Source organism: Elephas maximus, chromosome 4 (assembly GCF_024166365.1).
Source record: "Elephas maximus indicus isolate mEleMax1 chromosome 4, mEleMax1 primary haplotype, whole genome shotgun sequence".
Classification (NCBI taxonomy): Eukaryota; Metazoa; Chordata; class Mammalia; order Proboscidea; family Elephantidae; genus Elephas; species Elephas maximus.
The window spans coordinates 37,436,868-37,451,398 of record NC_064822.1 but is presented as its reverse complement, the minus strand read 5'-3'; the positions used below and the strand labels follow the sequence as shown (position 1 = coordinate 37,451,398).

The window sequence follows — 14,531 nt, the reverse complement described above, 5'->3', positions numbered from 1 at the left end:
TCATCTTTCTCTCCTCTCCTCTGAGATTCTCATTATGCATATATTGGTATTCTTGATGACATTCTACATGTGTCTGAGGTCCTGTTTATTTTTCTTCATTCTTTTTTTCTCTCCATAACTCAGACTGGATAATCACTAATGATCTATCTTTAATTTTGATGATTCTTTCTTCTGCTGGCTCAAATCTGTTTATGAGGCCCTATAGTGAATTTTTTTTATTGAAGTCATTGTGATTTTCAACTCCAGAATTTTTGTTTGTATCTTTTTTTGTGTGATTTCTATTTATTGGTATTCTGTATTTGGTGAGACATTATTCTTATGCTTACCTTTAGATATGAATCCCTTTATGTCTTTGAATATATTTAATTTAACTGATTTAAAGTCATTGTCTAGTAAGCTCAATGTCTGGGCTTTCTCAGAGACAGCTTCTGTTGATTGCCATTTTTCCTGTGTACAGACCATACTCCATAATCTTTCTGTACATATATATACATACACATATGTGTGTGTGTATGCATATAACAATAACAACAAAAACCTAACCTGTTGCCGTTGATTCTGACTCATATTGACCCAATAGGACAGAGTAGAACTGCCTCTGTAGGGTTTCCAAGGAGTGGCTGGTGGATTCGAACTGCTGACCTTTTGGTTAGTAGCCAAACACTTAACCACTGCACCACTAGAGCTCCATATATATGTGTGTGGGTACATGTGTTTTATATATATATATACACATATATATATATATACATACGCACACATATATACGTGTGTGTAAAACCAAACCAATTACAAGTCAATTCTGACACATAGCAACCCTATTGGACAGAGTAGAACTTCCCCATAGGGTTTCCAAGGCTGTAATCTTTACAGAAGCAGACTGCCATAACTTCCTCCTGTGGGGCGCCATGTGTTCTAATAGCTGACCTTTCATTTAGCAGCTGAGCTCTTAACTACTCTGCCACCAGTGTTCTCTCTCTTGCTATATATGTATATATACATGCGTATGTATGTGTGTGTGTATGTAACCCTAAACCAAACCAAAACCGTTGCTGTCAAGTCGATTCCAACTCATAGCAACCATATAGCAACCACAGGGTTTCCAAGGAACGGCTGGTAGATTCGAACTGCTGACCTTTTTGTTAGCAGCTGAGCCCTTAACCACTATGCCACCACAGCTCAATATGTGTGTGTATATATGTATTTGTATGTATGTATATTTGGGAGCCTAGGTTCCATATATGTGTGTGTGTATATATAATATATGTATATATATATATATACACCTGAACATTTTAACCAATGTAATGTGACAACTCTGGAAACCTTGTTCTCCTTACCCCCGAGTTTGCTATCATTCCTGTTTTTGTTTATATTTATTTTTTTTGTTTAGTGACTTTTCTGAAGTAATTCTGTAATTCTTTGTGGTATACGGCCGTTGAAGTCTCTACTTCATTGAAGTGGCTCCTTCTAGTGGCTGCTGGGCTGTACCGGGAATATGTGTTTTTGTTTTTCAAAGTTTTTGTAAAACTGGGAAGTAGCCTATGGGATAAGGGTCAGTTAAAACACAATAAAACTCATTGTTTACTGAAATTTAGCAATTTTTCTTCCTTGGTTGCTGAAGAGCTTTGCTTAATTTCTAGAGTTCTGAAAAAGTTGATATCAACAGTTATCACCTGTATTTTTTTTTTTTAATTGCTTTTTGTGGAGGAGGGAATTTTGGAGGTCTTTATTTGGCCATTTATGGAGTCAACCATATGATTAATTGTATATTTCTGCTCTCCTAAAGTGACCCACCTAGCCCTTTGTCACTAAAGCAGACATTAATTGACTTGGCAGCATTTGTTTAAAAGTTGCTCATAGTTATGAGGTATTGTCATTTGAGCGTGTCCTTTAAGAAGTAAAGTTTTGGCTGATACATTTTAGTTGTGTTGACCTTGTTAGTTTAATTAATGGGTTCGAGACAAAAATTATGATTCAGAGGAAATGGAATTTAATCAATAGATAGAAATTACCATCTGGAAGGAATTTGTATCTAAGAATATTATTTCTTCTCAGTTATCTGAACCGAGCCATATTTCTGTCATGGATGAACACATTTTTTCTTTCCAAAAGTTTTGACATTTTAACGTTTGCTTCGGGCCTTAGACCTTGTCATGATTATCCATTCCTATGTATCCAGTGCTGCAGTCTGATTTTTTTGGAAATGTCCTTAAAACTGATATTATATCATTGCTAAGATACTCCTTTTTTTTGAGTTCCTTTGAGCCAGTTGGTTACTCTGTAGCAAGCAATAGGATTTGTGTTTATTTTTCTCACATTCAGGCCCATAAACCACCTAGAACTTGAGAAATGGAGGAAATACAAGGCTGGCTAGTAGTTACGGAAAGGGAGATTGAAAATTCTACCTTATCTTTTCTGAGGATCAAAGTTGGTGGAATTCTCTGCCAGAGTTAGTGGATGTAGCTCTTAAAACTTGATTCACTTTTGTTGCTTTCGTTTTTATATAATTCCCTTTTTATCAACAAACTTGGTTTATTTTGGGTTTTTACTCCAACCCTTACCCAGTGACTGAGAAAAATATATTCTAAAAACCCTCTAACATTTAAGATTATAAATAAAAGCATACTGCGTGTTCTTATTTTGCCATTTTCGAATTGACATTTTATAACGAGATTAACTTAAATATATATATATTGCTTTTGTAGATGCAATCAGTCATAGGATGAGAATTTATGAATCATACAAACTCAAATGAATATGGTAGAGATTAATAAGAGACAATGGTGATGTGTGTGTGTGCATGCCTGTGCATCTGTGTTATATGTGTATTAGTAGGCAGCTTCAGGAGTAAGAAGAGAGAATAGTGGATACGTTTTTTGTTATCAGCTCCATCAATTCTCTTCTCGATGGTTAGAGGCAGTGGTAGGAAGAAGTGTCAGATGAGGAAATGGGCATGTGAGAAAATCATAGATCTGTATTTTCTTCCCATACTCAGACACCCTGACTAGAGCTCTTTGGAAAGCAAAAGAACTTTCCTTAATGTGTTATTCATCTCTAAGGAAAATTTCCACATATGAGTTAAAGAAATTCTGTACTCATACAATAAGGAGCATGGTAAAATGGAATGTGCATTAAAAAAATGTTTGCAATTGTCACTAAGTTGGAATTAAAAGTAGAAAACAGATATTGCTATTTAAAGGTATGTTTTGAACACTTTTTTTTTTTTGGTCCAAATTACCTTACTTGACCAAAACAAATGTCAAAGGATTTCAGGCTATTTCTGAATTTTAAACTTACTTTCTACTCTAACCTGAAGATAAATCTTTATTTAACTTTCATAAAAAATCCAGAATAATTTACATTGCCATAATGCATATCAAATGACATGGTTTATGCTTGTAAAGCAGTCTACTTAAATATTTAAATATCATTTATTTGTGTAAGCATTGAAAAATACTATTAGAAATGCTACTTTATTATTTAATACCTTAATGTGTGAAATATGATTTTTAAGACCAAATTTTTATAATAAATATGATTAATTATAGTAATTTTCTTGGTGAATGAAAATAATTTTTTCTGTATGTATCAGGGATGCTTTTTGTTAGCTAATATTTATAAAAAATATTCAAGGCTTGTTGAATGTTATTACCATTTGTAGTGCCAATAATACTATTTAAAACTTAAAACAATATATCCATATGGCTCCTTATGCTTCTTTGATTATTTAGTTGCTTAACGTGTTTTACCTGCTGCCTATGAAGCAAGAGAAAACTAATGATAGTCTAATTATAGTCCACTTATATCACCGTGATACCAGTTCTTCATCCAAATTATGTTTATATAATGATTTTAGAGACTTCATTCTCAGAACAATTGTTTGTTATTGCAGTAATTTCAATTATACATTTGAGTGCATTTTTAAGCAGTCATTAATGTCATTGTTTTCCATTTAATTAGAGTGCAATTTTGGGATAGAAAGAGGTAAGAAAAGGTTTCTTAGATTTCATAATTTTACTATTGATTTTCTCAATGTTGTGACAGTTACATTTGATTTCCAACCTAGCTTTAAAATGCCGCTGAAGGCTCAGGTAGACATGTCATCATAACCATCGCCAACATAAATATTTTCATTTCTTTTTACGTATAGAAGCAAATCAAATAGAGTTGCTGAAAACAGTGGTACTCAGATTGTATGCTATAACCCTTGTAAAGCAACGGAAGAATCTATGAAAGAAATCCCAGGGAATGTTCAACATCTATTTCAAAGGCTTCTAAACAGTGAGAATCCAATGGGTCATAGCCAGTACTGCTGCCAGCAGGGAAGCAGAAGGGCTCAGAGCTGTTTCACCTAATTCTGGGAATATTTGGGACTGATTTATGCAACTCTTTCTGAATGGACAGGAAACCATTATCTCTTTTGAATTCTTCATTGGGTGCTTGTTTTGGTAGGCAGTTCCCAGTATGAGGGTTTTTCTGGATACTGTCTTTGCAGGGTTGTAATTTTTTATATTGTTAGCTGCCATTGAGGTAGCCCCTGAATCATGGTGTTTCCATGCACAATGGGCCAAACTGTCGTGACTCAATAGGGTTTTCATTGGCTGATTTTCAGAAGTATATCACCAAGCCTTTTTTCTTAATCTATCTTATTTTTGGAACCTCCACTGAAACCGGGTCAGCATCACTGCAATTATGTTACATGTGGTAAACTGGACTGTGGACTGTAGCCTGTAATAGTAGTATGTTGTTGTTGTGTGCCACAGAGTTGATTCCAACTCACAACTACCCTATAGAACAGGGTAGAACTGCCCCATTGGGTTTCCTAGGCTATAATCTTTACAGGAGCAGATTATCAGGTCTTTTCTCCCATGGAGCAGCTGGTGGGTTAGAACCGCAGACCTTTTTTGTTAACAGTTGATCACTTAACTATTGCCTCACCAGGGCCCCTCTAATAGTGATAATACAGGGAGTATAATCACACTTAGTTATTTCATTGGGGAAAATAACGAACTGAAAATATCAGACCATTTGCAAAAGCAATTGGTTGGTTATATTTTTCATTTTTAAGCAAAAATATATTGACCTAAATTGGATGTAGATCTGAACAATAGCCTGATGTCTTAAATACATTTGCCAGCAATCTCGCTGAATCTAACATACTGACTGTTATTTTTACAGCCCATTTCCTCTCATTGGTCACCAGATTAGATTCTACTTCCTCAAACATAAGAAGCAGAATTTTCCTTCCGACTAATAAACAAGATGCTTGTCAGGTATTTAAAAGCACACTCTTTTAAAATATCTTTCACATTTGGGATATTCCTTATTATAATTGTTTGGACATTAATTATTTTTTCACAGGTTACATTTTATCACTTCCTTAGCCAAGTGAGTGGAAAATTAATGGTGGGCCTTCAAACTGCCTGTGATAGTGCTATTCAGCATTTGTGGCAAAACACAGCTGGGCTCAAAGATGCGTGGGAGAGAAACGTTATCAAAATCCATAGCTCACAGAGATTTCAGGTAAGTGTGTTCTATTCTCTAGCTATACCTCTGAATGAAAATTGATAAGATACAGATTTTTAACATGCAGTGAATTAAAAATAGGGTAACCACCCATCTCAGTTAGCTGAGAATTGAGGTGTTTAGAAGAATGCAGGACTTTCAAGGGCTAAACCAGAGAGTCTCAAGCAAATCAGGATGGTTGGTCACCCTAAAAGACACTTAAAAAAAAAAGATTTTGAATTTATATGTATCAAAACCAAAGTTGATATACTTTAAGATATATTCATGTTCTTATCCCCCAAACCAACCCAAACCCAATGCCATCGAGTCGATTCCGACTCATAGTGACCCTATAGGACAGAGTAGAACTGCCTCATAGAGTTTCCAAGGAGCGCCTGGCAGATTCGAACTGCCGACCCTTTGGTTAGCAGCTGTAGTTCTTAACCACTACGCCACCAGGGTTTCCTGATGTTCTTATAACATGTGATAATTCAACATTTACTCTATGTGGGTGTAAAAACAGCATGGGGGGGATGTCTGACCTCCTCCAACCCCACAAGGTGAAGGAGAACTAAAATCAACAGCCCAAGGCTGATTTCTATGAGGTGGAGGTCAGATATGCCTCCTCTTTCTGCCATCTCTACCAGTTCTGACACTAACTATCCCTTCTGCAGCACTCTCTACTTCTCTGCTGGGTTTGATATTCATTGCAATAGCCACACAGAACTCAGACCACCCTCACTGTTACAGGGTTTATTAGGGAAGTAACAGTTACAATTCAGGATCAAAAACGCTTAGGATACAGTTCTTCCATCAGGATGGCCTCTTCTCAGTTGTGCTCGCAGGCATGCCTCTCACTGGCCCTCAGTTTCTGTCCAAAGGCACTCAGCTTTCTCTCTCCTTGGGCCAGAAAGCCCATTGTGTCATCTGCTGCTGCCAGTCTCTGCTGCTGGTCTCTCCTTCCTTGGTGGTGGTGGGCTCTTCCTCCCTGCTCTGGAATTCTCTCTCTTCTAAGGCAAACATGACCAATCCTCTTGGTCAGCCACAGTTACACTATCGCACAGTCACCCCGGTGGGAGTTACAAGACCTTAGCTAGAAAGGCCACACATGAAAGTAATTAATTGCATCACAGTAGGTTATTGGGTGTCAGTGGGCAAGGCCCTTATCATTGTCTTTGCCCCCAGGAGAATTCAAAGATGAATAATATGTAATGCCACAGTGCTTATAATGTCCTACTTAACTGAGCAGTATGATCTGACTTTCTAATTGTCTCCTTAATTTCTTGAACCCCTCCATTTTCCTCCCTGTTTTTCACTGTTTCATCATCCTCTTCCTTTTTATTTCTTCTTCTGAAGAATCATTTTTCTTTCAGACTTTTCTTATGCTTTTTAGAGACGAGAGTAGTGTTGGGAAATGAGAAAAGAGGCTGTTTGATTTAATTACTGATTTTAGATGCTAGTGAAGTAGAATAATTGTCATGTTTATTCCACAGCTAAATCCAAACTATTCAAAACAACCTTTATTTTCCAAAATAATTTGGAGAATTAAAACCAGTGCAAGCCTATAAAAGACAAAGTTATTTATGCAGCCTAATAAAACTTAAGCATGGTAGATATTATCGTCTAACGATTATTACGAGAGTTCTTAGATAATTATTGCCTATTTTAACATTTGGGACAGCCAGGCAAAATTCTGCAGTTAAAAACAAGATCTTAAAGCATTTTATCCTTAATGAATTTATTTCCTGAGACTAGTCTGTTGGCCAGTTTAGCCTAAGTAGTTTTCTTTAATCATCTATTAGAAGAACGATATAATAAATTTTATGTATTTGATATGGAGTAGAAAATCACCTGATATGTGATGAATTTGGCACTTGCTTATTTATAAGAATTGAATTGGATTGAATTTTAGCTTCAGTTATTTTGACTACCCAAGAGGAAAAGGATAGAAGAATGAGCAGGAACTCTGTTATAAAAGTTGAATTACAAGATACAGGAATGACACATTTTCTTAACTGTTATGCCATAAGTTGACTATAATTTGAAATTTCCAGCCTTTGGTACGCTAATTGGGGACCCAAAGAAGGGTAAAGAAATTCCATTAGCAGGTGGTTTAGTGATACTTAGCTGCTAGGATTTAAGAGAAATTCTATAGTTGGAACCCAACTCTGTAGTTTGAGGTTTCATGCTCTATTGATATCAGGATCAGGAGACATATTAAACTATCAGGCTTAAGACTGTTAAAGTCTTAGCAGGCTATTCATGTCTTTCTATGAATGATTGATTCATTTATTTAATAAAGACTTATTTGGAGCACTTGGGAGCCCTGGTGGCATGGTGGTTAAGAGCTACAGCTGTTAACCAAAAGGTTGGCAGTTCAAATCCACCAGCTGCTCCTGGAAAACCCAATAGGGCTGTTCTACTCTGTCCTCTAGGGTTGTTACGAGTTGGAATCGACTTAACGGCACTTTTTTTTTTTCTTTTTAAGGCACAATGCAGAGAATGTTCACAGGCCCATAAACCAAAAAAAAAAAAAAACAAACTCACTGCCGTCGAGTCGATTCTGACTCACAGGGACCCTAAAGGACAAAGTAGAACTGCCCCCACAGGGTTTCCAAGGAGAGCCTGGTAGATTCGAACTACCAACCTTTTGGATAGCAGCCGAATTTTTAACCACTACACCACCACGGTTTCCCTCAGGGCCATAGTGAGAGAATATTTTTGACAGGTTGGGGAAGGAGATACTCTTTGTTTCTGGGCCCTGAAGGAGTCTATGGCTTTGCTGGGGAGAGGTATGCAGAATGAGTACCCGAGAGCAGCAACAGTGCAGCTAATCTGCTATGGATGTTCAGGTGTTATTAAATGCGAGAGAAGTTTCTAGCTTATCTCTTAGATTTCTCCTCTTGGTCCTGTGTGTCTCCCTGTTTGTTTTATCAACAACAATAAAAGCAACAAAACAGAGCCAGGATTCCTTTTGAAGGAATTGAGTCCCATTGATGAGATTCTGAGGGATGAGCTTCTGAAATCCCTTTTCTCTCCATCCTTGCATATATTTTATTGACTGAGATGGAAATCTTTTCTTTGTCCGTACTATGTTGTTATCTATAGATATCATTAAACTTTAAAATAGAACCAGTGGCAAAAGAGTCTTTAAACTATCTTTATCAAGCTTTGCATCTTTTTTAATGTAACTGTCCATATCTTCAGGTCAAGGTCTCTACCAGTAGCACAACAGAGAGTTGAATGTCGGGCAGAGTTGCAACCTGTTGAATCCTGTCGGTTAATCCTTTTAAAATCACTTCTTGGTTTTCCTCAGGTGCCCATTCCCAAATGGCACATCATAGAAGCTGATGATTAAATATGTACAGCAGCTAAATAGAAAACTTCAAACTTCAGAACATACCATCTCCAGGGCACTTCAGATGTAGCTGAGGCAGCAAGGTTATTCACTTGAGTGTTTTAAAATGCAGCAGTGGGTTCAACCCTAGCAGTGGCATGTGCGGTATATTAATTTGTTTCCCAAAATATTTCATTGCTGATATAAAAACAGTGCTAAACCCCAAAGGCTTTGTAAAAATTAGGAGAACCTATGTCACTATGAGTAGGAATCGACTCGACGGCACTGGCTTTTGGTTATGACTGTCTTGGAATGCTTCGGCTACACCAGTCTTTAAGATTGTAGGTACGTTTTAGTTCTGTCCTGTCAGCCAGTGGCCAGATTCTGGGCTGTAGGGACGTGCTGTGCTTGAAATACGGCCTGCTGCCATCTACTATCTCGTTCCTGAAAAGCTTTGTGAGAGGCTTCTTTGAGGAAATTTTGTAATCAGTGTCTTCAGACAATATCTGCGGCCTCATCAGTTTACAAGCCTCTAAGGATTATTCCTTTTCTGTGATTTCCCCTCCATGCTGACTTCCAGTGGTTTAAAGCCATTCATGTTTCCTTTAGAAATATCCAAAGATGAGATTTTGGTCCCAGCTGGACCCTGGCTTTGCAGGAGCTTTTAAGAAAGCTTTTGGACCTGGCTCTCACCTTGGGGCTTTATTACCTTCATCTGCAAAGTACCAGGTCCATCTGCTAATAAAAACGAAGCATGTTAATTTCTAAAGGAATACAGCTATGTAACAAGGAACGGTGATTAACCATTTAAAGTTAACAAGATGACCGTGTTTCAGAAAGTTTCTGAAAACATTACGGAGGAATAACCACTAGTATTTATTGAGGACTTACTATGTGCAAGGTGCTATGTTCAATCCTTTTTATACATTGTTGATTCCTCAAGACAATTCTCTCGGGCAGAATTATAATTGACTGCCTTGTTCAGTGAGGTGCATGAGCTTTAGAGAGCTGAATTGTCTGTCTAAGTCACATACCAGCTTAGAACCTACGGTAGTTTGGTTTCAGACCTTGAGCACTTAATCACTGAGCCACAATAATATTTTCTTTTTATCAAATTAAAAAAGTTACTAGGATATATACGACATGGGAGAGGAATAAAACAGCCTCCTCATTTGGTCTGATTTGTTGCATGGGCTCATTAAATCCTCTTTTGTCTGCTTTGCTGGATGAGAGAACAGCGTTAGGCTTTGCATGATGCTGACTAACTGCAATCACATTTTTCAAAATTACAGGCATAAACAATTTTACTCTTGCCCTAAAGAATTCAAGGAGGCAAAGAATAAAGCAGGATAAACATATACCCGAAAATTAGTCCCAGATTTAAGTGAAACCACCCACCTATTTTTCTCTGGAAGGGTACTCATACATTAGTTTTATGGATTTTAATATGGGTAGGAAGGAATGAATACTATTTTACTAAATACATCACTAATTATGGCTATCAAGTTGAATGTTTTCATTGTTAAACTGAGCAGTTGGTGCCTGAATTTTGAAAAGATAGTGATGCATTTTTAATACGGTATTATCTATTTGTAATTTCTTTAATATGCCATTTAGAAATGCCAGAGGGTTCCCAGCAGCCTCTTATTCAGAAAGAATAGACTTTATAAGGACAAAGGACAAGTTATTCATAAAACTGTATGTTATCTTAATTTAAAAAATTTTACCCTGACTCTTTTCAAAATCATAGTTTCAGGTATTTTTACCTTTTAATTGAAGAATGTTTACTATTGACAACATGGTGGGGAAAGAATCACTGTCATCTTTTTGTGTTTCAAGATGTTTGCTTGGGGGATAATAACGAACGTATACTACCAATGATGACAACTTTAGTACACTAAGGTGCTGCTTGGGTGGTACAAAGGGTTGACATGCTAACCAAAAGTTTTGAGGTTCAAGTTCACCAAGAGGTACTTTGGAAGAAAGCCTGGTATTCTTCTTCAAAAAATCAGCCATTGAAAACTCTATAGAATGCAGTTCTACCCTGACACACATAGATCCACCACGAATTGGAGTCCAGTTGATGGCAACTTTTTTGTTTTAACACAATAAATATAGCTATAAGAGTTTTATGTTGCTCAGCCACCTGCAGTCACAAATTCCTCTAAGATTTAAATCATGGGGCTTGAGCACTGACCCCTTGGCTCCATTCAGAGGCCATTTTCTCTTAGAATATTTAGGGTCAGGTGGATTTGTCTCATGTTTACTGCCGGGTCATTGTGGACCATGCCTGACTCCTATGATGTTGCCAAACTCCTAGTTTCAACTCTATTTTCTGCCTTGTGGTCTACTTTTTTGCTATGCACCCCACAACACTATCAAAATGAGGTGGCGGTCTGCAAAATGCATTTTCCAAAGTTTTGAAGAAAATAAGGAATGCTGTCACCACTTTTCTTAGGCACACCCATACATATGCCAATACAGCTTTCTGCAGTGGCCCTCCACAGCACCTGAAGGTTTACCATCATCCCGGGATTCCACTTTCTTCAGCTAATTCAACCCTTCCCTTTTTTCAGATTTCTAACCAAAATTCCTGGGTGTTTATTATATAGAAAATGAAATATTTTTGTTTAAATATTTTTAATTAGACTATCTATTTATCCCTGAGGGGACTTGACTTTTGTAGCCACATAGACCTTTCCATGAATTTCCCTAAGAAAAAAATTTCCTTCTTGTTGGACCAAAGAGCTCAAGTGGCGTTCATTTATAACTTTTCATAATAACATTTCTTTGGGCATAACAAGTTAACATATAATTTAATTGAATCAAATTTTTGTGTAATACCTATTGCAAACTAACAAGGAGAGCTTGAAGGCAGGAAGGAGATGTAAAGGCTACTTCAATAGATCGGGTGTGAGAATATAAGCATGGAAATAGGAATGAAAAAAAAAAAAAAAGAGAGAGGTTAATAGGTCTTGTCTGAATGGACATGACGCTAAAAGAAAAAGTGATTCCAAAGGCGACTTAGGATTTTTAGCATTGCAGATTGGAAATCTTCTGGTACTAGAAAAAGAGAGTCAGGCAAGAGGGCCAGTTCGATAGGAAAGAACAAACAGCATATGATGAGTTAGAAGTGACTTTTTGTCCTGTGAGTGAAAATGTCCAGCAGGCTGTAGAGATATGGGAGGAGAGCACAGGAGAGAGGTGAACATTCATGATTTAAAATTGTGATTCATTAACCTGGATGACCGCTGAAGTCCTCAGGATGAATGAGATTTTGGAGGACAGAGTGTGGAGGGAAATAGAAGAGGCTGGTAATGTAATTAACACTTATTTCGACTTCAGTTTTTAAATATCGTTACTACAGAACTATACTTACCTCGGCAAGAACTAGGGAATGTATCCATGAGAAAAAGCTTTCAAGAAGAATAAAATTTTAATCTGCAGAGAACTGATTTTTTATCTACAAACACACTCTTTGTATAATAACTATTTATAATATTTTAATAACTCTGAGTTATTATAATAATAGCTAACATTTATCCGACTTGGGGGGGAACATTTATCCAATGCTTACTATGAGCTGGATACTGTTTTACATGTAGTAACCCATTTATCCTTGCACAGACCTTATCATATAGTTTATTAAGTTTATCATTACCATTTTATAAAAAGAAAACTAAAGGTAAAAAGACTCTAAGGTGTAGAAATGTTAAGTAACATTTCCAAGGCCCTGTTGCTATTAAGTGGTGAAGCTGGGATCTGAATCCAGGTAGTCTCCAAATATACATTTTTAATCCCTATGCTGTACTGTCCTCATATAAAACTATCCCTACACAATAGCCTTTGGCAGACCTTTGTAGACATAGTACTGCTTTCTAAATAGTCACACAGTTTTTCTCTCTTATGTGAAGAAAATATGACTTTCCTAGGGCAACGCATTCATAGGTTGTGTATGAGTCTTGCTGGATTTTTCCTGGAGTGGTAGTACCTGGTTTGAAAAGAAATAAATTAGTCTCGCATGTTGTACAGGAACAAAAGAGAATACGGCACGGCAAAACAATCTGCTGTGGTTTACTGCATCCAGGCCAATTGCTAAGCTAAAAGGCAGTGTGGACTTTTTGAAATAATGAAGTGTTTATATTACAAACAAGACTGAACGATACACACAAGGTCACAATTGCCATGTTTCAAGCCTCACACATCATCCGTGTTTGTTAGTGAGGGCAGGATAACACTTCTTACCAACATACCAATTTTGTATTGATTTAGGAAATTGGACAGTAGCTTCTCAGTTTCTTAGAGTAATCATACCAGAGTATTTCCTCTTGGTGCAGACTTAGGCTGGGTCCCCGTCACACTAAAACATTCAGTCATTTTAACAATAAGTCACTGAACTATCATTTCCAGTCAAGTGTCAAGCTGAAGTTTGAGTAATGTCAGAAAATGTGCAATCGGATATCATAGGACATCCAAGGCAAGACTGTGAATAAAATTTAGAGAACCAGAGATGGAAATGGATCATAATTGCAACATACTAAGAACTCAGGATAAAGATGAACTAAACAAACATGATGGTCGTAGGAGAGAAACAAGGTGAATATTTCTTAATTTCACAAACATATAACTTGTGCCATGCATCTGAGATACAGGGATAACCATGTATTTTTTTGCCCTTGAGAATGTTTGCTTTAATCTCTTTCCATTTGGAATTGGCATGGTCCACCCAGTGCTTCCAAAAAGTGACAAGTTTCTTATCTGTAAGCCCTCTTCTGCAAGACCGTGAGATAATGACATTCCCTGTTTTGTGTTGTTTTTCTTACACAGATTGTTATTCACGGTCAAATGATTTCAGCTCATGAGCAGAATGAAGTCATAGCTATTGATGATATATCTTTCAGTCCAGGTTGCCTTCCTGCCAACAGTAAGAACTTCTTGCATTTTGATCCTTACTATGTATAATAAATCTAGTACAATTTAAAGATTGTAATGACTGTTATCTGCTCTTTATTTTTGTGTGATGTTTTAGTGTGGGTTATTTTCCATTATTTTAAACCATTGTTTAATAGTGACTGGATCTATGCTGGAAGTGAAAATTGGCTATTTTTCTCTGACTCTAATAAGAGTTCAATGTAATCATTTAATCTTAGAATTGAGACTGTATAGTAGCATTTACACTGGCTGATTAAATCTTACCAAAAGAGCTCTGTGCATTTTAGGAGGCTGGGAGAAAACTGGCCTTTATAGACTTGAATATGTCTTCCTGGAGAATTAATTAGTCAGTCTCATAACTTCACTGAGAGATAAAAAATGGAGAGAGATACTGGTTATTATCTACTGAGGCTGAAACAGCTAGATAGATAAGCCACATATATCAGATCTAAAAAATTATCTATATTGGTTCCTTGATTATATTGACTGAGTAGTATTTAATTCCTCATTCACATTGTTATCAATAGAAAAGTTCAGTGTCAAAATTATAATTTAGTTAGAATGAAATATCTAATTTAGTCTAATGATCAAGCAAGAATCAGACATTTGGATTTTTTTCCTTTTAAATTTTTGTTATATTATGGAATAATATAGCAAAGTAAAGACAGCTATTTTCTACAGAGCTTCCAAGTTCTAATTTGGCACTAAGATATGTTAATTGTGGTATGAAATAATACTGTAAATATCTCAAGAC

General features: G+C 36.6%; 1 protein-coding gene across 1 annotated transcript in view; it reads left to right on the top strand.

Moving 5' to 3' along the window:
• MALRD1 (MAM and LDL receptor class A domain containing 1) overlaps positions 1 to 14,531 on the top strand; it is a 958,969-nt gene that overhangs the window by 53,638 nt on the left and 890,800 nt on the right. The window contains exons 3-5 of the mRNA XM_049881884.1: positions 5,182 to 5,276; positions 5,365 to 5,526; positions 13,673 to 13,769. Coding sequence (XP_049737841.1) covers positions 5,182 to 5,276; positions 5,365 to 5,526; positions 13,673 to 13,769 — 354 coding nt within the window. The remainder of the gene's footprint in view (positions 1 to 5,181; positions 5,277 to 5,364; positions 5,527 to 13,672; positions 13,770 to 14,531) is intronic.